The 26881-nt window shown below is 45.9% G+C and overlaps 1 protein-coding gene across 3 annotated transcripts in view; it reads left to right on the forward strand.

Annotated features, from left to right (window-relative positions):
* Positions 1-26881, forward strand: part of bi (T-box transcription factor bifid) — a 77754-nt gene that overhangs the window by 22057 nt on the left and 28816 nt on the right. For 2 of the 3 annotated variants that reach the window (XM_034325773.2, XM_034325774.2), the window contains exons 3-4: positions 9841-9954; positions 11644-11806. In XM_034325773.2, the coding sequence (XP_034181664.1) occupies positions 9841-9954; positions 11644-11806 (277 nt within the window). The remainder of the gene's footprint in view (positions 1-9840; positions 9955-11643; positions 11807-26881) is intronic. The other variant, XM_034325775.2, reaches the window with a different exon arrangement.

Here is a 26881-nt window from a genome sequence, read left to right on the forward strand (position 1 = left end):
TATAAACGAGTTAACGCTGTTTGCGATTCAATTAAAGGAAGGAAAGAGAGCGATGGCAATCGTAGATTTGCGCTTTTCGTCGGCCGTGACGGGAGAAATTTTTACGCGAAGACATAATTGCACGGTAGCCGGGTTAGTACGATTGTCGGAGGTTGGGATGGGTGCTCGTGTCCTCTGGCGTGTATCGTCAGCTCGCGTCTAAGCCGGAATGATCGTCGGTGCTTTCGTGTTCCGACGGTTTTATCGTCGATCTTAATAACACGGAACGTTGAAAATAATGCCGGGTTGGTCGAGCGCCGATTCAACGGACCGAGTATTACGATACTAATCGCGGGATTACGCTACTTCGTGCCGTCGAATGGATTTTAAATCGATCGGTACCACCCGACGAAACGAATTAATTGACTCCTATCTGGATACGCTTCGAGTTTACACAATTATTTGTTTATAGAGGGTCTTGAGTAACCGGATCGTACGGAGTGATAATTAAGGAAAGTCGAATCGTGAAATTGATTTTAAATATCCCGTCTATATGTTTCTCGAACACCCGGTATATATTGATCGCGTCATTATAATTCAAGAGAGGCCCGTGCATTTTTCACACCTTCGATGAAGAACTACTACCTGGAAGAATCGATAAACTCGACGTTTGTTTCCGAGGCTAACCCACTTGGACCTGAAATCTGAACACGCGAAATTTCCCTGAAATTACAGGTTAAATAATGCATGAGAATTCTTCGCACTTTATCCCCTTCGCTGTTCCAGATATCAAATTAAAATTCACCAGGGTAGTAATTCTTGAAGGCTTAATTTCCAACTTTCAATTGTTTATTAATATAGGGACACTAGATGATCTTCAAAATTTCCATAAAAATTTCATAATAATTCTTCTCGTGAAACATCAATGAATTTCTCCAATTTCAAATTCAAGCGCTGATCACATCATCAATCAGATAAGTTAATGACCTAATTATTCATTTTCAAAGTAAACGAAGCATTCAGATAATAAAAGCACACCCGTTACATTGATCTCGGAGTTTCTCACACCTCGAGTAGCCCCGAGGACTAATAAGAAATCGTATAAGGCCGAGGGAGGGAAAGAGAAAGATGAGGATGCTAGAGCTTCACCTTTTCACACCAACGTTGGTCCACGTATGGGTGAACGATGCTCGGACGGGTATAATGGTGGCCGTGGCGTGTGTAAACCATAAGAGATAATGTAACAGTGGAAGTTCGGCTGGCGCCACTCGTTATTTATACAGTGTGGCCCGTCCGGTCAAGGGAAGGAAGAAGAAGGTATATGTACAGGCAGAGTCGGGGCCCTCGTGTCTCGAAAGGGGGATGTTGATGCCGGTAGACGCCCACTAAATTATTATTTGTTCTTGGCGAGTCATAAACGGCCGAAATTATGCCGGGGCTGGCTGACCGCGGGAATTTCGAGCTGTGGTGACCTTGAAGAGAGCACAGGAAACCACGGCTTCTAGTCGAAGACCAGCCAACTCCCTCGGTGGACGTTGAACGAGAGAAATTCACGGGAACTGGTGAACCTTCTTTCGTTTCGTTTCGTTTCGTTTCGTGTGGCGCCGATTTCTTCTTTTTTTTTTTCCATGATTTCGCGTGAATCTTTACGTTGATTGAGGGCAATTTCAAGGTACGAGATACCTGAAGAATCTCGAACGTTTACTTTCAGGAAAATTAAATTTCCTTTACCCCCTCGACAACCCAGACAACCCACGAAGGGTTAAGTGGGCAATAATAAAATTCTCGGAAAAAATAAATAAACTTAGACGACAAAACCTGGTGAACATTCGTTTCGAAGAAGAAGACGCGGTATGAATGGTCAGTCACCGTTCAGTTCCTGATTTCTGTCCAGCCGTTTAGGAGGTCTCTTTACGACCTGTCTGGCTCAATGAATATGCAATTAGCTGCGTTCCGTCGATCATTGTTAGGGACCAATCATTCCAGACCGGACAGAGCGTGGCTCGGCTTCGAGTGTTATTTTGTAGAGGAACGGAGGATTTTTTTTTTTTTTCTTTCTTTTTTCTCTCTCTTCGTGGCGTCGCGGCTGCTGCTAGTCTCTCTGTATAAATGAGACGCGGGTAATTATTGTCCTCAGGCGTGAAAGGTGGACCTCAGGGATCCCCTTTCAACCGCTCAAGTGGATACGGTGCTCTGTTCATTGTGGATGTGACGCATACAGAGCGGGACGTGAATCATTTTTCAGCGGGCTACGTGTCGAGGGAAATTTATTTCGCTAACCGGTTGTATTTCTGCCTGTGATTCCACCTTTTCTCTCGAAACGTTAACGAAATGTTAATTTCAACGGCACCGACCGCTAAGTGTATTAGTATTCCGTCTACCTGGGCAACGATGATGTCCGGCAATCGCGTCTACCTTTTGGAATATCAATTTACCGACTTTGCTAGCTGTTAATGGGACCCGTCAGAGGGACTATGATGTCTTTAATTGATGTTTATCGCTAGAACAACTGTTATCGAATGTATATTCTCTTTCGACACTTGGGACATTTTGAAAGGTAAAGGAAACGATTCCACGAAGAGCGACCGTTTGAAAAACAAAAACGATTCGTCTCGGACCATGGACGAGACTGTGACGGAAAAGCGAAATTAAATCGTCCGGACGACGATCCATCGACGTCTCCGCCCTCGAGGCAACCTAGCTGATACCTGGCGTAGAACGTAAACTGTGACGATCAGCGTTGCCGGACGGATACAAGTTTGACCCTCTCTCGAATCCGGTTAAAAAAGTTCTTCACCGCGGGGGTCCCGGGCTGCTCGGCGGCCCCGGGATAAAAGGGAGCCCTCGAAAAGCCCGGCCAGCGACTATCGGTTTCCCTATCGGGGCTGGTCATCTCGGTTCGACCGCCTCCACGGGGCCCTACGAGAGAAACGCGTATATAAACTCGCCTTAACTGCTTTACGACGATCGTTTGTACCGATTTGTTCGACAAGACTCCCTTTCTCTCCTCGCCTCTCTGTCTTCCAGCACATCTTCAACCAACCAGGGATCCCTCTCTCCATCGTCGATCCCTTTTTCCGCGTTGCTGCTGCTTCTCGCGATGCGACTCGTTGACCTGTCGCCTCCGCAATCTTCTCCCCTCGTTTTTCTCGACGGTGTACTTCATCCCCTTATTTGGAATGTTATTTTTTTAAATTCTGTGGAAGATACAGGAATTATTGGATTTGAGGCTAGGGACTTTGAATTGGCGGGAAAATTATCGCAGCGATGAATAGCTACCTCTGACAGACAGTTTCTTTCTTTTTTTTTCGCAACAAAGAGCGTATTTAGAAGAGGGTTGGTCCGTTTGAAAAGCGTTGGCTCGCGGCAAAATCACGGATTTCGCCGGTTTTGTTTCCGGTGATTCCGTTCTTGGCTCGGAGAGATCACGCGTTCGCACTTCACTCTATTCGTGCGGGGGTTGCTCGCGTGCGAGCTTCACCCCGCCGCGACAATGCCCGTCGCTTTTTCCCTAACACAACGGACGCTTCGCGTGGAAACGAGCCGCGCGTCGTCCCATTATTTGCCCTCTCGCCGCGATGTGTTTCTATCGCGTTAAGCCGGCGACGAGGAGGATGACGGTGACGGGGTGCGATCCGGAAGGGACTCTTTCACGCGTCGCGGGGCAGCCTTTCGTCTTACCGTGAGCGGAGACGAGAGAGGTAATTACGACTCGCGACGGCTTCGACGCTTTCAGCGGCGTGAAAACTCGCGAGTAATCTCTCTGTCTAGAGTTGGCTAGAAGTGAGCAATGATTTCAAAACGACGAGAATAGGGTGAACATTTACCTTTCTTTCACGATAGACAAAAATTCAAATAACATTTAATAACGTTTAATGCACACTTGTTTCTTAATTGAAACATAATTTAATATATACAGCTAACGTACAATTTAACAAAATTACCTCGATAAAATTTATAAATTAAAATAAGACACTAGAAATCAGTGATTTCGACTAGTTTGGTAGTTTGGTAATTTTTAAAAACATCAAAGCTACTCTTAGGTCACTTAGCACCTTACAAATTTACCAATTTGAATCAAAAATCTGTTCGAGCACTTTGAATTTCCTCTCACGGCATCCGAGTCCTCTACGCTCGTCGCAATTTACCGTAAGCCGGCGTTGCGTTTTTTAATCTCGCCATAAAACGCAGCAGGGCTTTCAATTTTATCATCGCGGAGCCTCGCGGGTCGACGGCAAATCATCGGTAGGCGAAGCTTAGCGATAAAATAAATTAACCGGAAAGCTACCGAGTTGCGGCCGATCCGCCTTTCGGCGAACGTCGCGAGCGTAATGACGCCCCGTAAATAACGATTCAACGTTCGATTTATCGGCCGAGACGAACGCGGGAACGCGTTTTAAAGTCTCGGCGCGCGAGTATAAAACGCGGGACGAATCGTACCTCGCCGCGATACGCGCTCTCCGCTTCGTAATTATTGTAAGCGTTCCTCGGCAACACGCCCAGAGGATCGACTGTAAAGTTGAAACTAGGAATGAGCTAATCGTACAACTATTTTGCTAAATTATTTTCCGCTTAGAAATGGTTAATAAAAAGGTGACGGAACAGCGGTAAGATAAAAGTTTATACGAATATTCAAGGTAAACTTTTATTCGAGATATTAATTTTTCCAAAGGAAATCTTCAACTGAGATACCATCTTTTTTATTTCTATAATAAAAAGGTTTTTACGTAAGGTTACATGGTTGAGGAATAAAGGCACGAACTTCTCCTCCTCGGCAGGATTCGTAACAGGATGATAATTCACGTTGCGAATCGAGGAACACGGCAAATTTCACGAGGATCGCGCAGAATGATCTAACGATCCGAAGATCCTCGTAAATCCGCCGCGGATTTGATCGAATCGCGATTCGCGCGATGACGCGAACACCTGTGCCCTTTTCTTCTCCCTTCCTATTTGCCGTTATTATTCATCCACGGCACCGTGAGGAGGATAATCCTCTGTGTATCGTGTGTACACGATTTGATTTAAATACCTCGATTAAACGCGGCTCGTGTAAGTTTTCGTTTGACCAGCCGACTCACTCATCTTCCCGTGAGAATATTTCCCTTCTGATTTGTTACGATTGTCTTTTAATGGTAATGGATGAAAATTTATCGTTTAGATATCGCGAATTCTGTTAATTTACAAAAATAATACACCAGAAAATTAATTGGGCAAACTTTTTCATAACTCCTGCGATGAGAAAGATTAAGCTGTTCGACCATTCTTTATATTTTGATAAGTTTGAAGTGCGTGATGAAAGAACATGGCGATTCATTTTATAAAATAACACGTTATGGATCTCGATTTATGATAGGGAACATGTTCCAGATGTTTAGATATAACCTCCCCAATGATATAGATTTTGATCGGTCGTTGTTATTCCGTGACACGGAAACAAAAGGAACGCCCTAATCACACGACGCTTGTTAATGTGTCAGAAGAAAAGTACCTTGTTAGCAATTAATATTTCTGAAATAAATATAAAAGAGACTTGAAACAAAAAAGGCTTAACCGATGCATGCACCTGTCTTATCGATCGATCTCGGCTATAAATCGATTTCTAACGATACGGAAAGAATTCGAAAATCATTTTTTGGAGTATCGAGTAGAGTCGACAATCTCGGTCACCGATCTGGCGTAAAGCTAAAGGGGTGAGGGAGAAGGACGCTCGGCGTCTAGGCACGCAAGCCACGCAGTCGGCGTCGATCTACAGGTGTTCCACGGTTTCGAATACGTCGTCGCCTTCCACCATCGATCCTCCTTGCTGCGAGTCATCCGTCGTTTCTTCGATTCCCTCGTTAACGAGCCGGGAGGAGGCCGCGGGCGAGCACGAAATACCGAAAGAAATCGGCCCGAGGCGGTCGCCAGATCGGCCTCGCCCGATAGAGCCGTAACGCCGAAAATTAGCGCCGTCCGAGAAACAAATATGGCCAGGGTAGGGTGAGACGGGCCGGTTCAGGTGAGGGCAGACGCGGCTATCGAATAAAAAAAAAAAAAAAAAGGAACGAGGCATCCGGGGGATGGGGAAGAAGGACGAACAGAGCGGATTGGAAAGAAGAAGGACGAGGACGAACACGGAGACAAAGGGAAAGGGAGAAGAATTTAGGGACGTGGCTGCTCACCGCGCTTCTATCCTGCCCTCTTCCTCGTCCTCCTCATACACCTCCTCGTCGTTCTCTCGCACATCACCGCGGGCTCCTGAGGTTTCCTGGAAGCGAGAGCTCGCTTCCACCTGCCACACACTGCGGAAACCCGGAGACCACTCGATCTACCGGGTGTTCTCCAAGTAGCGGTCAATAATGGCTTCTGTTCGTTCAGAACGAGTAAATTGAAATTTGATAAAAGGGGTAGTAATCGCTGTCTATACTTAACAAAAATTTTTTTAATTCACAAAGATACAATTCTATATTTCTAAAATCAAAGAAATAGAAAAAAGAAAGAGACGCCCCTTTCCAGGGTCCAATTTATAGAATTACCCTCGGAACGAGTGATTTTAACACCCCCCTGTGAAAAAGAAAAAGGAGACACTCGTGATGAAGATCTCGACGTCCACAGAATTCACTGTCGAAGACAATCACCAGAAAAAAAAAGAAAAGAAAAACGAGTCGTGATGTCGGTGAAGAAAAAGGGTACTCTTATAAAATCATAAGGGACGAACACGTGTCTTGGTGCGACAAGAAGAAGCGTCGCATTGCTCGGGGCCAAAAATTTCTTTTTCTCGTAATCTGTACGAGGGGCCATTAAACCGGGGGACGAGGGCCGCTGGTGAAAAGGAATGTCACGGGGTTACGCCCTTTCTCATCGACCAAAACGGCCCCTGCTTGTGTCGCTCGTTAAATGTCCGAGGTATCGATGTCCCGTTTTAAACGAGTAGCACGGTCGAGAGGCGCTTATCGGGCCGCTTTTGAAAGTTACAGTTTTCGGGGTACCATCGGTCAAGAAAAGGGCTTTATCAGACGATTTACAGCTTTCAGCAGCCTCGTACGGGCAAGATAATTTGTTTATTGCCGCGTTACACGGTCGGCCAGAGTTATGTGACGCACCGGAGGGGAAATGGGTGACGACGGCCGGCGTCGCGTCGACGAGCATCCCCGAAACGGCCCGGACTGTTTATCGGTCAGATACCACCCGTTACGACACGACAGCGTGGGAGGACAGTTTCCTGTAACGACGTGTTAATTTCTGAACGACTACCGTTCGATTAATGGCCACTTGGGGACATACGGTTTCTAAAAGATAAAAACCGAACTTCTTTATCTTGATTTTAGAATTTAGATGACTACTTAAAAGATTAGCTTCTAATACTTCTAATATTAATATTTCTTCTCGCAAAATTCCAAGTTGTAGCTCTGAACTTTTGCCCTTCGATTCGAGTAGGCTGTCAGTATCGCAGGATCCTCTCGCGGGGTATTTTGGCTCGCATCGCAGGATAATCCGGCTTAGTATCTTTTAACGTGCTCGACGTGAATGAGGATCGATCTTCCCTTCGTCAGAAAATTCAGGACAGTAGGCAGATGCTACCAGAAATCCCTGAGCAGCCTTTAAAATCAGCCGCGATGCATGTTGGACCGATTTTTTCATCCCCTATTTCGGTACTAACGGTTCAAAGTAATCTTTCTCTGAATTTTTCCTCGGAAATCAAAACCTGGTACCTAAAAATATCAATTTCTAATATATCTGTTCGATTATCCTCGAAAAGAAAGGTTTGATTCTCTTCCCACAGTCGATCCTCCGGTTAGCTACTCTAATTGATTGTCAGGTCAGGTTGGGAACAATGGATGGAACGGTGGATATCCACGACCCCGTGCGCTCCTTCATGTCCAAGAGACATCCATGTGGAGACTTCTGTTTATCGGCAAACTCGATTCACCCAGCACACGGTGTGTATTGTTCACGGGGCAACCTCGAAAGGTGCTTTCTCAGACACTACTCGTTTATGGCGGCTAATTACCGTAATTGGTCCCGCCGTTATAACGGCGACATTTAAGGATACTCGAGCCGTTAGCATACAAAAGTACAATAATTTGAGGGAAAGGAAGGAGGGGAGGGCACCACCGAGCGATTTCTCTTAAGGCAACCGCAGCCTTCCATTATATGGCGAGAACGTTTCTGGCGAACGCGGCTTACTCTTTTTGCGATCTTTTCGAGCTACCGATTCGAATCGTGATTCCGAACTGCCGGTTAAAACCTTGTATTTTTTTCTGCTTTCCTTTTTATCGAAATTATTGAAATTTTCGAAGCGCTGTAAAAATAGTACTTCTACGGGGTCGAGGAGAATTTTGAGCAAACGTAGAGGCGGAATGAGAGGGTTGAAAGACAAGATACTTTTATTAAAACTCTCGGTTCGTTAAAGTTGATAATAAACGAAGGTTTCATCGAATCCTTTGCGCGGAAAATTGAGCGAGCTGGGAAAAACTGTTGAGACGATTTTCAACCTTTGAACACGCGTTTCAAAGCACCGTCGAGATCCGATGGCACTTCTCGCTTTTGATGGGAATTTTTGAAAACGTACAACGTTCCCGTTTGCTCCGATCGTTAGGAAAATGAAGTCCATTAAGAGAGAAAATTTACCAAAATCTTCCATCGCAACGTTACTCGAATATCTCTTATCGCCGTTTCATTATTTCCATCCTTTCTCTTTCTCAAATTATTCTTTCCTCCGTCGCCGGTAATTAAAAGCCGTACAAAGTATACTCGTTTATGCACGACCTTGGATTTAAATGATTCTCTTCGCTGAAAATTGGCAAGGTGGTCGGTAATGTCTCGCCGAAATCAATGTCAAAGTAATCGAACCAGTCCGACCGGGGGCGTTCATTTTCAATTTTATTAATCTTGTTATGTCTACCGGACGAATCACGAACTTCGTCCACGAATCGAAGTAAACAATGCTTATCGGGGCGAGTTTCTTTTTTTTTTGTTCGAGTCCAACACGATAGTACCTAGTTTTTGCGACCTCGTTGCGACACACCGTCGTGTCTTTATCAAAGTGTCTTTTAAGTACCCTAGATACATTCTTTCCATTCGTTTTTGCTTCGTGTCACTCGCTCGTATGGAAACTTCGCTGAAATCAAAAAAATTTTCCAATCAATAACATTGATTAAACGTGAAATTATTTGACTTATCGTCGAATTTTTCGATACTCTCTGTCGCCTTGCCTCGATTATTTCAACTTCGATTCTTTACGCTGACTCGTGGCAAGAAATTTCAAAGGATCGCCAAGGGGAACGATTTCAATTCCACGTGGCCAAGGTACTCGCGGTATTTTCACGAAGCCACGACATTCCTGTCGCTGTCTGTGTCTAAACAGAGTCAAGGAAAAAGTGTAAAACACGTGGAAGCGACAAAATGCCTGAGCTGGCATCTTCTCTCGTTGGCCCGGCATCGCAGAAGGCACCCTTTTCTTTTTCTCGAGTATTATCGTTCCACGAGGTGCACCGAGTAACCGGGTTGCCGCGTGCTCGCGTCTCTCCAACAGGAACAGCTTTTTATCCACGGGGAACGCGGCTTCCCGTTCTCTGACAGCCTCCGCGATTGACTCGTGCACGTTTCTATTCTGATCTTCCAGGATTCCACGGAGTGTCGTCGAGACTTTGTGAAACTGGAAGTGAAACTGAAGCCTTGATTCGAGATTTATTCCTAACGATGGATAAATCATGATTTTAACTCGATTTCTCTTCTGGATAATTAGTCACGAAAAAATTAATCAAAGTCTTAAGATATTTTTAATTCACCCTGTTTATTTGTTTCATTTCATTTATGTAATTATTTCTCTATTATTATTTGCCTAATTAAAATGTGTACGTTGATCGGTGGTTCCAGGCAGATGTTCCCTCAAATGAAATTCCGAGTTTCCGGTTTGGACGCAAAGGCCAAGTACATCCTCTTATTGGACATCGTCGCCGCGGATGACTACAGATACAAGTTCCACAATAGGTAAGGGACACTTTTCATCTCATTAAAAATATAATTAATTACATCTGGTTAGCATACTACTTTTTGAAACAATTTTAATAGCCCTTCAATCTTTAGTTTTTGTAAGGTAATTATTGAACGCACCTGTTCGTTATAAATAATAATTGGCTCGCAAGTGCAACGTGTTTATTAACTAGTATTTCAAGTATTTCAAGTGCTGCTGGTATACACAGTTTATAGTTGGGCGCATAATTATGTTATGAAAAATTGAAAATATGAAGCTAGACACGCTTCATTTATAAATTCAGCCGAATTCCTGTTCGCGCTTTGCATAAATATCGAGTAAAATGTGATAAAAGTTTGCTCGCCGAGAAACGTGTTAAATAGTTGCTCGAATCGCTGGCACGAACCACCAAGCTGTTGCGTTGAAGCTTTCGTGACGACGACCGCGAACGCGGAAATTAATGCAATTACCTGATTACTCGATACTTTCGTACGTCGCCGCGAGCTGTTGGCACTTCCTGTACACCGAAGGACTTCTTTCGCCGATGAATACTTGGTTCGTGTCGTGGCTTCGCGGTTACTAGATCAACCTACATTTCTTTCCTGTTAAAGAAATTTTCATTTTCCAATTTGAAACACAAGACGCGACACGGCAGAGCGAAGATCGATAAATTTTTGAATTCTTCGCGATCTTGAAATGAAAAAGTACCATTCATCTTTCGCGTTGCAAGGTGTAATTTTCAAGATCCCGCGGTTCTCTTCGAATTTTTCTCATGCGATTTGCTCGTCAACGATTCACAAGCCTTCGAATCGACGGCGACCATAATTCAGCCGCGTGCATGCAACTTTCAGTCGGTGATTAACTAAAGTCGTTAACTTAACCCGGAAAATCTCAGCGGTTCTTCAGCAACATTCTCACGAGCCCGTTTAACGTTTTTCCGCGTTCGCGAGGGTGCTAAACGGTGGATAATCGGCGGGTCGAGAAAGCAGCCGGGAAATTGGTCGGTCGACTTTCCGGACAAAGGCGATGGAATTGGAGAAAACGTGTCAGAGATGGCGGACGGAGTCGCTGCGAATCCGCTCGCGGATTCCCACGTGAATGAATGAAGCGGGATCCAGTTGCCCGCGATTCAGCTTCTCTCCGCTTTTTGCCAACGCTAAATCGCTCGCAAACTTGCGTTTCCTGCGTTTCAGACGATTGTGCCTGAATACCATTTAGTTTCGAATAGAAAACCAAAGGAGAATTAACCCTTGCCATCTTTAAACGTAGAAGTCGTTGAACGGTGTTTTATTTAATCGAATAATTAGAAAAAGGCGATTCTTTTTTTTCTCCAAAATTCATTGATCTGTAAATGAAGTGAAAACGCGAAGTTTCCGCGATAAAAGACACACGGTGTCACGGCGAATCGGAAGGTAGACCACAATGAACGATTACATCACGCCGACGACCGCAGCCACTTTGGAACTCGTCGAACGAGTTCTTCTTCCTTGCCTCATTTGACCCACCTGCGATGATCGAACTACGAATGGTTAGACACGCCATCCTTAAAGGACAACAATCGCGGTAGTCGGTGCTTAGAGGAAACTTTGTATCCGTTTCGATGAAAAATAATTTTGATAAATAATTCTTGAATTAGATGATTGCTTCTCTATTATAAACAGATGATGGGGGATGTTTTTAACTCGTTGGTGTTTGTTATCGAGCAGCAGGTGGATGGTAGCGGGGAAGGCGGACCCGGAAATGCCGAAGAGGATGTACATCCATCCCGATTCGCCTAGTAGCGGTGAGCAATGGATGCAGAAGGTCGTGAGCTTCCACAAGCTGAAACTCACTAACAACATCAGCGACAAGCACGGCTTTGTAAGTACTGTACGTAACGCCAACCAAACAATTACTTACTTACTAGCCTCTAAGTTGGAGCTCCGAGTCTCGCAATTAATCGCTAACTTTGCCCGGCTAACGACCTAACGATCGGCCGATTAAAAGCTCGTTAGACCTCTTGCGCGAGCCTCTCTTCGTCCGCCACGATGACGAGTTAGAATCGACGATCCGTAAGCACTTGGATCGTTTTCGCATTAATCTTTCAGCATCGCGTTGAAATAATTTGAACGATTTACTTACAATTAGTATTATAATTTGATTTATTTTATGCAAATTCTATACGCAACTGTGCTTCTTTTTTCATTTTCTATTATTCTATCAAAATACCATGGTCTGTGATCATGAATTAAATAATTCAGGACTCTGATCAAAAGGGCGGGAAATTTTCATCTAACGATTTATTGATTTTAATTAATCAATCAGATCAGTGATGTTTATAAATCGTCGTCGAGACAAATCTAGAGGGTGGGAAAATCAGAAGGACTAATTGTTAATCCTTGAATTTCGGCGTCAAGTACGGTTCCTCCCGCATATCGGTCCGTTTCGCCGCTCTATTAGCCGTTCGTCTCACGTTTTCTGTGAGAAGAAGAAGAAGTAGGGCCTGCGGAAGCCAGCTTGGAGCAAAGAAGCCTGGTTCTTTCAGCGGCTCTCTCTCTCACCCTCCGCTCCACCTCTACCGTTCTCCTTTTTTGCGAATCCTTTTTGCGGCAGTCCGTGTCGGCGTCCTTTGAAGGATCCTGCATCGCTGGCTCGTGAAATCTAGTCCTCCTCCGAAGCAGCCGGGCCCCGAACGATGTCAATGGCTGGCACAGCCCGACCTTTGTTACCGGCAGCCTCTTTTTTTCCTTTCTTCCTTCATCTTTGGCCCTGGTCTCTTCATCCTCTCACTCTCTCTGTTTCTCATTCTTCGTGTTCTTGTTGCGGGCCGCGTGTGCGTCCCGCGGTACGCCACCGTCCCTTTTCATCGCTCGCTCGGCCTCCGGATGGGGTTGAAGGGACGAAAGGTGACGCGGCCACGACGTTAGCCACGGTTCACCTGCGTCTTCTGCCCCTGAAGAGAGCCAGCTTGTGCACGAGCCCAGAAAATACCCCTTCCGAAGATCCGTTGCTTCACTATGGATATCATCTTCGATTCAACCCTTTCCGGATTCATGGAACATTCGTTCGCGATAGAGATTTTTAAGGGGATGCTATGGTCCCGAGGATCTGGAGCGAAAGAAAGGTCGATGAAGGATTTGATCCGCTTCGCTTGTAGACTGTTGTTCCTCTCACTCTTTATTCTCGATAAAATGCTAAATAATATTCATAAAAATCGTGTAGATACCAAAAATAGGGCTGCAGTAAAAAACAGTAGAAATATTTGTAATTTGAAAAAGTCTTCCATATCCTGGAGAAACGTTGTTGCGAAAAGGATCAGGAAAAAGGAATGAAAAGATGTTCACGAAATCCGTGAGGAAGCCTCGTTTCGGAGGACAAAAGAGCTGCCCGAAACTGGGTCAAACTTCATCGCGTTTACCATGCTGAATTGACCAAATCCGGAATCCATTAGCCTCGAAACCACCCCCGAGATACTTTGTCTCGCGTCTAGATTCCCACGCGTACCATTCGGCCAAAGGTAAATTCGGCGAATGCCTGTGCTTTAAACGGGAGCAACAGGACCCACGGGTTCGCCCGTTTTCCCGCTGTTTGCTGACCTCGTAGTCCTTTAGCCGGTGTTTGCTCGCGCGCCAGAGGGCTGCAGGCACTCGAAGCAGAAGCCATCTCGAAGGACTCGAGCTGGTCGAGTGTCTCATTTTTGTTTGCCGCCACGGGATTTTCCCGACAAAGGGCCAACCCCGACCCACGGATTAGAGATCTATCCGCTCTCCCTATTTCCACCGGATTCCGAGTGCTGTTTGCGCTAATTTTCCTGCTTTTCCATCGACCTGCCTACCTTCGAACCAGGGGGAAAATAGCCGAGTCGAGATTTTTCCCTCGATTTTGACCCACGATTGTTTTCTTTCGGTCCTTCGACTACTCGACTCCGGGCTTTCAATTTGTTTCTACTTGCCTTCTAAATGGAAGAGTTACTTGGGTAGAATAGGGACCGATTGTTAAGTGAAGTTACTTAGGAATTCTTAACCACGTCTTAAATTTTTCAAATCCATTATGAAACAAAAGTACTTTCCAAAATTTTAACGAGTTGATTCAATCGGACAAGTAGAAACGGAGAGATCCATCGGCGCCGCAACAGAGGCGTTTTTCCCTCAATTTAGTCGTTCTTCGCGCCACTTGACCCGACTTCATCAAGAATACTTGATCTCCGCGTTTAATCCGCGGGCGAACAGGCATTCGTCCTTTCAACCGGATCGGCTGGCCCGTTGCATAAAGAAGATCCAGCGTCTCCTCGTTTCGAGTGGTTCGACAAAAGCGCAGCCTTTGACAGCCACTCGACGCCTGGCGTCGATATCTCTTCCTCGCCTCAGCCATCGTATCGGCTCTAACCGTTTCCTGTTCGATTTCTTGGGCATTTTAAGATGATTATCGGTCGTCAGCTCGTGATTGGTAATCAATTAACTGGTCCAGTGGATATTCTTGCAGTGGGACATCCACGAATACCTGAAATACTGGAATAGCGACCTTCTTCATGGTTGGATGCAACTTCCTTAGTAATTTTTTTTTAATTAACTTTGAAAGTGTCGCAGAAACTGATCTACTTTTATATCTTGTACGTTTTTAATTCCTCGAACATCGACGTCAACCAAGTATCCATTCTACCGACAGATCATGGAAAAAGAAATGGGGAAAAATAATAGAGGTGTCTCGGAAAAGTCAATTTTTTCAACTCTCGTCCTGGACACCGGCGGGCTAGCGTCGAACGAGATTCTTTTTCCAATATCCGGAAAATTAAAACGGGAAACAATCAACGTGGACGAAACGAATGGAATCGAAACTGGATCAATCGTGCCTGGCAGCTTTAATTATCCGGCGTGTCCGGCACGCGCGCGCGCGTGTATACGCGGCAAATTGCACGATGCCGTTTCCCTCTTCGTGATTTGCTTGCCGTGTAACTGCACACACAACTGTAGTTACATCGTTGTACGCGTCGATCGGTCGACACGTCGTTTAGTATTCCATTAACGTGCCCTTTTGCTCCAATGCGCCGTTTCCACTTTAATTTTTCCGTTTTCCCACGGAAATCGCTTCGAACCGGACTTCCCTGCGGAGGGTTGGAAAAATCGTAGGGTTTTAACAGAAATACTTTGATATCGTGTAAACATTTATTAAAATACATATCTTTGATCCTTTGTTTCAACAGGGTAGTTCTTCAACAATCTCTATTTGCACCCCTAACAAAATTTTCTTCCCTTCAATGGAAAATACGATAAAAAATACAACCACACTGTTCCATAGTTTTTATTATGCTACAACACGAATCTACAGTAACTCAAACCCAAACAACAATAAAAAAGCCGATTAAAGGGGTGAAACAACTATTTTATTTATCTAACAAAACCGAGTCGATGAATTTTTTTCCTTCTTTTTTAACGACGGGTTCAGTCGCCGACTATTTTATTTTTTCGGCACTCGTCCCACGCGTTGCGTGCACGCACCCACATGCACGCACACACGTGCTCATTATGGAATCGCGTGCTGCGCGTCGAGGCGTCGTGCGTGTGAGCTTCGACCACGCTCGGGGGCCATTTTGCTGTTCACGTTCGAAGGTACGAACACCGATCCGATTCGTGTTCCGCGCACGAACGTGCCGTGTTCTCGCGAGCGTGTTGCACGCGCCATTGCTGTACACCCTCGCGGCGGTCGGGGAAATTCGGCAAATGGAGGACTCCTCTATGAACCTTTCTATCCGTGCCGATTGTTCGAAAGTAGTGGTGTACAGAATTCATTCTGAGTATATTATAACTCTTTCGAATTTTTCTATAATTTTCATTTTTCTTTGCCAGAATTCGAAATTTATCGAACGAAAGAGTTGGATAGATAAATATTTTAAGCAACAGCTGTTGAGAAATTTCTAAAAATATCGTTGCTCCTGTTCAAAGTATACGTTCATCGAGGTTGTGTTAGTTTGCGAGGCAGAAAAGGGCTCGCCCTGTCGCGCAGACATTACTAAATCGTTTGCCATGACCACATTCGGCACGCACTCTTGCAAATTTCCCTCGGGGATGACTCTCTCGGTTAACGATCGCGCGCGAATTCTGCGACGGATTCTGGATGGAAGCGTAAGGGTTCGGGGTGAAAAGAGGGAGGATTTCACGAGGGCTCGTTCACACGTTCCTTTTTGCCTCGAGCGAACTCGCATGACCGTCGCTCTGCCGTCTGATTACGCCGGGATGAAAAATTTACTTTTAAAAGCCCACGATCTCGTAGTGTTTTACGGGAAGTCAGGACGGCTTTCCTGGAAACTATCAGCGCGCTTTTATCTCGGTGTAATTTTCAACAATTTCTAAGAAACTCCACGCTATGGCTTCGACTAATTCTTTTGATGAAAGATAAACATCCCTTTCACGCTCGCTTTCATTCATTTTCCTCGCCTCTCTGACATTCTTCGTGCAAACATCATTTTAATTACATTATCGTCGAGAGAACGTAGTAATACGTGACTCGTGTTACGCTCGTGTTACACGTTGAAGAAAAATCAACGGTTCTTCTTATTTTTAGTCAGCAACTATCAAGAGGTAGGTCGGTGTTTGTTCTTCAGTCTAGACGTAGTAGTACGTGCAATAAGGAACTCTGGATTGCACAGTCGATTAACGATCGCGCATTTGGTATCAAGACATCATCGCGGCGTGGCAGTCGATTCGGTGAGTGGCGGGCAATTTGCGTTCGTCGAGCGAGAAACGGGCGTGGAATCCGGTCTGTGGTGGTTGCTGATCGTTATAATAAATGGGATAATGACATAACGGGCAGGCCACGAACCGTGAGGGGGTCAGATCCACGTAATTATTGCGTTTGCCTGGCGTCTCGCGGTTCCCTACGTGCTCGTTTCCTCGCGGTTCTTCTCCATCACCCCGAACCCGCCACTGTCTCGTTTGCCACCGAATAATAATCGACGATTCCACGAAACGTTTCTTTTTTCCTCTCGCAAACCTCAAAGTGTACGCTTAGGCCGCAGTTTGCTTTGTCGATTGGAAGTCTTTGATTTGAAGGTATTTTGGGCTTCTTCAGCTTTCAACGGACAGTAAAATAATAAAAAGCATCGTCCAATAAATTCTTTCAAAACGCCTCGATTCCAAGAGGAATTCTGAAAGCATCATTGGTCGGATGACAGGAAAATCGAGCGGGTGTAGGATAACCTATCGTCCTGTGAAAAATGACAGAGACCGTGGTCTGGTGTTTGTATAAAGGGGTTCTATCGGTGCGTGTAGGTAGATTGAACCGTGTTAATTCCACGATAAAATTGCTGTGTCGACTCGTTTCATTATCTGCTGTTTAGCGCCTACTCCTCCGACTCTAACAGCCCTCGCCGTCCATCGCGGTGACTGATTACAATCTTTATAGCGGCGCGCGTTGCACGCGTTAGGGCAAACGCGGTGTCTCGCAATTATCCCCGCCGATACCGGCTAACCACGATTGCAATCGGTGTTTTCCACGCACCGCGGTTATTGCCAGCCTTCGTTAGCCTTTGTGAGCCGGCTGATGAAATTATCTCGGACGAGAGTTTAGATTTTTTTTTTTTAAGGCGTACTCAGTGGGTTATTCGTTGAAAAGGTACCTTGACGAGGAGATTTAGCGTAGATACGGGTGTGCAGCTTTCAGAATCTTCGTCTGAGTTTCTATTTATATGTATATCCGCGAGGGATTTCAGTCCTGAATTAACATGGTCGCTGATGAATTTTACTATTCCGTGAAGGACTACGAGATGGACGGTCAAGCGGGTAGTTCAGCACGCTTATCTCCTTTTTAACGCCATCTCCGCGTCGCCACGGCTGCACCACAGCCCTCCTCTCAAGCGTCGTTAATCAGCGCCCGCATATACAGCGTCGTTCCTCTTTCACCTCTTCCCCACCCTCTCTGGCCTCGTCGATCGTGCGACTGCAGTTCATGAATAACCGTCTTTCGCCTTGTTCGGTTCTTATTGCCGGGCACGCAGGTGCCAGCAGGCATTAGCATTCGACACGTGCAATTCGCCTCGACGACTATACTTTCCGGAATATCCGCCGACGAGACGATTGCTCTCTTTCATCCCCTTTGAGCTCGGAGTTTGAACTCTTTGGAATTCTTTAAAGTACCGTTAATGTCTTAGGGGGTGATCGATGCTTGATTCCACAAATTTTTGTGAAATAATTAAAAGAGATTTAATTGAAAAATGAAATTAAATCTGGGAAGCATAAAACAACCCTTAAGAAGGAAATTATAGTTTTAATTTTGTTCTTCTTTGAAATATTTCAAACTTGCTTGTATTTCTTCGCAAGACCAACAGCGGTACCGTGTCCTGATAACGCCAGCTGACGTTCTAATTCACGATTTATAGCAGCTCGTGTCACCTGTCGCGTGGAAGCTTGACAAAGAGTGGCTGGTTCGATGATGATCGACCCGGACAACAGCTGTCGCGGTTTTGCGCGGCCTCTTCTTCGTGTTCCCGTTCCGTTTCGTTTCGACTGTATATCGAATGCCGAAGAATAGTAGCGTCGACGTATGACAGCTGTCAATCGAGTCAGACCGCGTGGTTCGCGTTCGAGAACCGCAGACGGTGGCCATTTGGAGCGTTCGTTGTGCACGCGCCTTAAGCTCGCTATCAGGTCAGTCTGACGTTCCCACTGTAATTTCATGGCGTGCACGGTGGTCTGCCGATGGACTTTCGTGCCGTTAAGAGCTTGACAGAGAGAGAGAACATGTTTTTATACATTTTTCTCTCCGGGAAGTGGTTTTTAGGCTGTAACTTCAGGGAGAAAATGTTGAATTTCAGTCAGCTTGTGACTATTATTAATTTTGTACATTGCATCAAAGTGTCCTAATCGAATATTTTATAATTCCCCTTGAAAGGGGGTAGAAAACATGAAAAACAGGAAATTCTAACTATAAACGAAAATGTTCACCCCCATCCCCGAGTGGAAAACATTCGAAGCAGACGTGGCCATTATTTACAACGATTCCGTAGCAGCACAAACATCGTTTCCATCGCGAACCCGAGGAAATCCAGACACCCGAACCACCCTCTAGCTGCAAATCCATTAATAACCCTCGAAACCCATCCCCAGCGACACGGTGGTCGATGATAAAGTCCCGAAGAAGCCGTAGATTGATTCTATAGCAACCGACGAATCTCTCGCCGGATTTTCCTCGACACCGGGACCGTTGCAACCTTCCCCCATCCCCTTCTCGCGCAGGGTGAGGGTAGTAGGTCGATTTAATAGAATTCGAACAGCCGGTAAGGCGATCCCAGACGATCCGTCTTTCGGCCCAATCGAGAAGCTGCTCGCTGCCGCGTCGCGACATTCCTCTTCCCATCGTCGCTGCTCGACAAACAACCCCCTACCCCCGGCTCCGGCGTAGGGTGAGCCGAAACTGATGGATTCCTACGACCGGATCTTCCAGCGATCCGTAATGGCGAGTCAGGCTGAACGATACCGTCGCCTGTGTGCTTTTCTTCACGACGCTTTTACATGTGTACAGGGTAAGGATCGCCGGGGTCAGGGGGGTGAGAGTCGCCGGACGAATTGTACGATCCGTGGCGAGGGTTTGAGAAGTCGTTTCGTAGATGTATCGAGGGAGAACAGGATGGACCGGATTTTATTTTGCGGGATTTTCGTGGCACGATGGAAACGCGTTTCTTCTGGGGTGCTTTCTTCCGACGGGAAGACGAAGAAAATTCAACCACCTTTCGTTTCGGTCGGATTTGAAAAATTGCATCTCAGCAATTAGTTTGATAGATTAAAATTCTCGAAGGGACACGGTGCTTATTTCGAAAGATTTTCTCTCGACGATCGTTTGAAAAGGAGAAAAGGAAGAATCGAACGGCATCCACGAACCAGTTTCAACTGGCCGAAAACCGCCAAGAAGAATCTCTTCAAAGAAGATTCCCTTACAGCAACAAGAACAATCGCAATCCTCTATCGAACCCGATCAAAAATCCTCCAAACAACCCCTCCTTACCGTCAGCTTCGAAACCACACGCTCTTCCTCTTGAAACACAGTAGAGAGAGAGAGGGAGAAAAAAAAAACATTAAAATGGCAAAGAAGAAACCAAGGAGAGGCAGCTCGAATTCGCGGCCAGGCGATTTGCAAAGCGCGTTAACAAAGAGCGTTGGAGAGGACGACAAAGCCGAAGACCGTGAACAGCCCCACCCTCTTTCGGCTCTTCCTCCCTCCATCTACCGAGACGTGCTCGCGTGCGAACGCGACACATACACGCGGAAAAAACGTGCATGCGCGTACAGTCTGCAATGCGAGAGCTCGAATGCAATATTTCTGCAAAAATTCATTTCTTTTCCCAACGAAATGATACGTTTCTATTAAACACCTTATCTATTAGAATTCTCTTAATCCTCGATTCATTAGGTATTAATCAGGGTTGCAACGAAAATTGGAATAAAAAATTTGCGTTCGAATATTCGCAATTTTCCAACAAGTATCAACTTTTGCTGACACCGTTGTTATGTTCGAGACTGTACATATGAGGATCGCGAGCATGTGCGTGTGGTAAGGCAAAGAAGGGCGTTTCTGGAGGCGGTCGTCCGTCTCCCACCACGTGGACACGGTCTGGCAAAGGGCCAAGGGTGGGGGGTAGGGTGAGCGAGACAGGAAATGTACAGTGTTGTATCCTGGGGAAGGGCAGAGTCCCTTCCATCGAGAAATTATCCCGAAGCACTTTTGCTCTCGCTAACTGGCCGTCCTTGCTCGCTACGATACGGCCAGCGAACACTCGCGAAACGGGGGTGGCGTGCCACGGGGTTTGTTGGATTAATCTCACTCGGTAAATCCGCTGCTGTTTTCCCGGGTAATTCTCGTCGCGCCGAGTGTCGAAACTCGGCGACCAGCAAGAAACGGCGCGATGATTGTTTTAGAGGGATGAAGTTGCTGATGAAATTGGTAACGCAGGGTGGAGTTTGTTCTGCTGTGGTGATTCGATGGTTTATTTCATTTTGGATAATTGATAGCTTGTACCAAGGGTTGTTTAATGTTATTATTTCAACTTATTTATTATTTCTCACCCCCTTAGACCGAACAGTTGACTTTACTTCGTTTCAAAATAATTTCCATTGTTTGTAACGTGCACGTTCGAGCCGAGAATTCGAAGCTCGAGCCCACCCTCGGGCGAAAGGGGGTTGAATTCAACGTATTTCACGTCGATCGACGGTTTCCGTGACGATTGCACGCGTGGCACGCGCGCGCCTCCGGAAAAAATAAAAAGATGGCTCGAAAGGAAAATAAAGGGTCACGGCACAAAGTGGTCCAAGCCGCGTGAAGAATTCTCGCTGGAAGAGACGAGGATTCCTGGAATTCTTTCGGAGCGCCCCATTGCGGCCTCGCGGGCTCACCTATGGCGCCACGAGGCTGGAATAGACAAGGGACCGACCCTGCTCGATTCCAACATCTCTCCTCTCCAATATATTCTACCGAAAATTTATTGTTCTCTCGTAGACGTATATTCGATGGCTTCCTGTCTCGCTTCTATTCCAACGGAATCTTTTCTTTCGCCCTTTGACGAGCGTAACGGGGAAAAAACGAAGGCAGGTGTTAAATTTTATAACTGGTAGAATGTTTTATGGGATATGGAAAACTAGAATTCTTTTAATTTTATATATGTATCTTAGGGATGAAATTTTACGGGAAAGTAAATGAAATGCAAAAAGAAAATATCCGTGAAGCGTTAAAAATCTTTCTCGAGAAGGTAAATTTTTTTGCCCTGACGGGTGTTGTGTTTTCTCCGGCAAAGTTCTCGCTCGACCATCATGGCGGCGCTATGTTGTCGGAGGGTAAATATTAATTAGCGTGCCTCTGTGTTCATTTCGTAGCGCTCTCGGCCCCGTTTGCACGGGGCTGCGTTCCTCGGAACGGCGTTAACCCGAATAAACACATTTTCGCCCGGCGCCAGTCACACCTTCCGGGATTTTGGCTCCGGCGAATAATTAAACCAGGCCCGAGCCCGCCACCGCTTCCGGTCGCCGAATTTCCGCGCATCGTCGACCTTTCGCCCTGTTATCGATCCCCTTCGGTGACCAATTTCTGTTCCGATATGCGCCATCACTTTCTTATCAATTATTTCAAATTAATTCAAAAAATTATTATTCATTTACATATGAAAATTAAGCAAAGACGAAAAGAATCGGACGTAAGATTCGTTGACAAACAAACGTGAGGGAAATGTAACGCGGTCATGGGGAGGGAAGAAAGAGGAGGGAAGAGCGGTGACGATGAAAAAGCAAAGGGGGTTGGTGAGCAGGAGGAGCAGTTTTCTGTCGCTCACCATCGAAGCGTGAGACGGACAAGTCCGCGGCTCTTCGTCCCCGTTTGTCCCGGCTAACCCGGCGCGACATCTCGAAAACCACGACACGTCCTTTGGGCCTTTCCTCGTCCTGCCACCATGTATCCTTCACCGCGTCGCGTTACGCAATCCCTTGATCGGCCGTCTAGGGAATTTCACAGTGGACAAGCTGGCCGACGATCTTTTTTTCTTCCTCGTGTAAACGAGCGATGCTCGTTGAGCTTTCAGTTTTACATTTTTCAAACGCGTGTACCTTCAATTTTGCCACGCTGCAACGATTTTCAAATAACGTCCCGAGGACTGCAAATATTCGTTCGGAGTTGTAAGTCAGATCTCGTTCCGCGAACTTTGGCTAGCCGAAGGTAGACACGCAGGTTCAACGACACCGAGCCGCGGAAAACGAGCTCGAAACGCGCGAGGAATAGGTTGAAAAAAGCGGCGGTGGAAAGCAAATTACGTGCCGTGCGACCCCTCGAAGACGAAGTGTGCAAGAATGGTATCGTTTGTTCCACAAATGGAAGGAAAACCGTGTGGTGTCGAGTCACGCGACACTCAAACGTCTTATGTCTTCCGTTCCGTCGAAGCTGAGGATTGTAGCATAAAAGAAAATGAGCAAATAGAATATTCGATGACTTAATGAGCACTGATTGCGTGTACCTTTCTTTTCGCTTTGTAAATTTGATCAAATTCTTTCTTCCATTATTTTCTTGCCATTTCTATGTCATAAATAGATCAGTATTGTTCTTGAACCCTAAAATGGATACAGACACATCTCGATAAATATTAATAATAGAGCGTTTGAATGGCGGTGAAAGCGCGACGCGTTGAGCAACGAAGCGAATGTTGATCGAATTTAAAATTCACGCAAACAGCCGAATTATGAGCCCTCTTCTTCCTGTTCAGAGGCTTTTTTGCCGGAGGTAGACCGAAGAAACGAAAGCACAAAGGAGCCTCGGAAGATGCGCTCCCTATTTGTGTTTAACTTTGAAGCTCTTGTCGGAAGCGTTTCTTTTCTTCGCTTTTTTTTTTTCTCTCTCTCGCCGGGGTAACTTATGGGGGTTGTTGGGGGTTGAAGCGGTCACACGACAGACAGCTTCGTGTTCTGTCACGTTTTACTCGGCTCCCTGTTCGATTTCCTCGAACGGAATGGGAAATGAGGCTTATAAGGGGAGGTTTCGATGCTAAAATAAGAAATGTACACAGAATTATTTATCTAGATATAATTATCATTCTACAATCTTCCAATTTTATATCAGAATAATTAAAAAGAATCGAGTTATCTTTTTATACAATTTTCATCCCCATTTTGCATTCGACAATCGTGAAAATCGTTCGAATCGTCATTACTTAGTGCCTCTAAAATGAAAAAGAAAATACCCGGAAGAGACAGAAATATTCGCGTACTTTTAATCTTCGATTATCGTTACCCCTTCTCGCGGTTCCGACAAAAAGGAAGGAAAAATTGCCTGGTAGATAACAAAGGCGTGACGGATCCCTTTGAAGCTTCAATCGAAAATCGTGCGGTTTTATCTCGGCGATTCGCGCGTCAGGGATACGCTTGCACCTTAGCGGCGCGCGAAGGGATGGAAAGAAACAATAGAGGGTAGTTTCTTCGATCTTTGAAAAATAATGGAGTTGGACAATTCTTACAAGTATGATAGTCTAATTAAAAACAGCCTCCGTTAAATTTAACAACCAAATGAGGATACTCGCATATTTTTGGGGGAGAAAAAGAAAAGAACTGGAGAAATCTTTATCCAGGCATTTTGTATTATCGAAGAGATCACCCTTCAGCAATTCCATAACTCTTTCGAAGGAAAAAAAACGATGGGAGAGAGAGCGAAATCATCGAAAGCTCGCAGCAAGAAACGAACAAGAGCGTTTCCATTCATATTTATCACTGGTGATGCAGAGTTCCGTTTCAACCTGGTCCTAGTAAATTGCCCGTTCTCGAATCGATCGTTTGGAGAACGAGGCGTCCATGGGGCCCGGAGCCACTAATTTTTCTTAACGAATCCCGTGGCATCGTATAATTTCCTCCGTGGGACGGGCCCGAAACTTGCTGAAGGTTGTCTCAACCGTGTCTCGCATAGTGGCCCAGCTTTCGTGTACCTGCGCGAAACAATCGAGAAAACCGTGGTCCATTCATAACCCCGGGAACGCCCGGGGCTAAATCGTGTGGCTTTCGTGGCGCCTGGAAGGATGCTCATCAATTTTATGGGAAATCGGCCGTCAATTTTCAGACCCTGACGTGGGTCTAAACCCGTGGCTCTACGTTGACGAAACTCCTTAACGTGGACCCTTTTGCATAAAGATAACCGTGGTCGTGTCGTTTAACCCGTAGGTATACCATCTTTGACGAGACCTTGACAATTTTCAAGGTTTTCGCAAGATGTACATTTGGTGATTGAAGTTAGGTGACTCCAGACTGGTGATATTTCAAAATGGGGTGTTTCTTTTGGGGTAGAAGGTAAATTAGAACTGTTAGAACGTGAAAAATGAAGGGATAGGATTAATTAAAGGAAACTGGGTGTTATTTAATTTAATTGCATTATTAATCATAATAAATAAGAATTATGCATTTTATGCAAATGGAGATTGTAGACACTCTGCACCCTGAAATATGAAAGTTTATCCATTCTCGAAGAAACATTCAGATCGCAATCGTTCGGGACGAACCGAACGAGTCACGTCGATGTCATAAAACGCGAGACATCGACCAAATTTCGTTTGGAAGGTCAAATAGGGTATGGGGGTTGAAGTTCGAAAGAGACATCGATTCGTTTTTCGGGATGAAACGATGGAATCGAGAGGGATAAGGCGGGGAAGAAAAGGAACGACGCGAGTTTTATACCCTCCCGATGTATCGTATCAGAGATCTATGATCCCTCGAGGTCCCTGCGGTGGACCGTAATCCCGGAACCCCCATATAAAGCCACCGTAAGAGATAGTTTGCCCCGTAATACGATAGAACCGAGTGGGCTCCTTATCGCGTTCGTCGATCTGCACACGAGCCATATGTCGTACGCGTTCTTCTCTTCCTGCTCTCTCGTATTATTTATCCGCCAGGCGTATACCGATCCCCAAAATTCGCGGTGAAATCCCGCTACACCCCATGAATTACCCGGAATTGCCGAAAATTGCCTCCAATTTTCGTCAGCCGGCCCCCGAGTCGCCCGTGTACCCTAACCCCTCGGCTGGAACTGGAAACGAGGACGACACTCGTTCTCCTCTTCAAGAATCGAAAGCCTGTCGCGATCTCGCGTCAAGAATATGTCGTCGATCTCGAAACGTCGTTCCTGGTAATGTGCAATGACGTTGCTGCAATTACAGACTCAGGACCAGGTGAACGAAAGGGTTGAATTAAGCATACGACTGAAAATCGTTTATTCATCAATTTCGCCGTGGTGAAAACTAAGTCACATGGTACTGGGTTTCCAGTAGACTGTTCCTTAAATCATTGGACCTGACCTAGTCCGGTTGGGTCGGTCGACGTAGAACACGGGGATCCGTTGATTTATAAGCAGAATTCGATTAAGCCCGGCGGTGGTTGTTGATTAAAATATCAAGGGAACGAAACTTCTCACCGATTGTACCTGTTAATCTTCGCGTAATCTGCATCCTGTTGTCGCGTTACGCGGAGAACTTGTACGCGTAACTCAGCTGTATGCAGATGCGACACGCAGCTGCGCACTCGTTAATCCAATGCCGGATACCATTGGATACCATTTTCAGGTTCAAGGTTTTTATTTTACGAGCGGCGAAGTTGAAAGCGATGGTAGGGAAGCGAGGTAAGATTCGGAGTTGAATTAACATGTAACAAGATGGTGGAGGATGGCATGAAATGGCGGATGAGATTCGGAAGTTCAGTAAGAAGGAAGTACTAAATTGTAGACACATAAGGAACGTAAAGAAGTTTCGGAAACAAATCAACTATGTTTCTATTGTCTATCGTGGACGTCCCGTCACTAGCCTACAAACTCACCGATGCAGTACCTTATAATGACAACAATCGCCACTGCAGTTTCCTAACGCAAGATTCAAGCAAGAACGCTTCTCTTGGCCCAGAATACTCAAGATGAATTAATCCTGCGCGAACTTAACTTCATTCTGCCAAGAAAGACAAAGCGTAACGAAGGCGTTCGCGTAAGTCAGCGCGATTGAAAAACTCTGGCAATGGAAGCACTTTAGGACGCCTGTTGAAGAAGCGAGGCGCATTCCGCTCGCTCGTTGCCCCGATATAGCGCGATATCGGCGACTTGCAAATGCACTCGCGTAAGTCAGCCGTATGCAGATGAGCTCGCAGCTGTGGGACCCGTGTAGGAAAGCAGAACGACCAAGTTTCCTAGGAAAACGAAGGAGCAGAGCGTGGAACCGATCTAATTGTTACCACGAATCGTGGGGGAGAAAGGAGAGCCGGCCGTAGGTGCAACGGGCGTTGCATGCCTCCACGCGATCCGCTAGACGTCTCAATCGACAAGGAAGGTCCCTGTAAATTACCTGTCCCCAGTCAGAGCCCGTGCATCGAGGCCTGATCGCGTCCGCCACCATAAAAGCGTCCACGCCGCATATTATTCCCATGTTGGGCGCGTTGTTCCGCCGGGAAACCCGCGGTTTTCTTCCCTGTCGCGTTCACTTTG

The sequence above is a fragment of the Osmia lignaria genome, chromosome 5 (genome assembly GCF_051020975.1).
Source record: "Osmia lignaria lignaria isolate PbOS001 chromosome 5, iyOsmLign1, whole genome shotgun sequence".
NCBI lineage: Eukaryota > Metazoa > Arthropoda > Insecta > Hymenoptera > Megachilidae > Osmia > Osmia lignaria.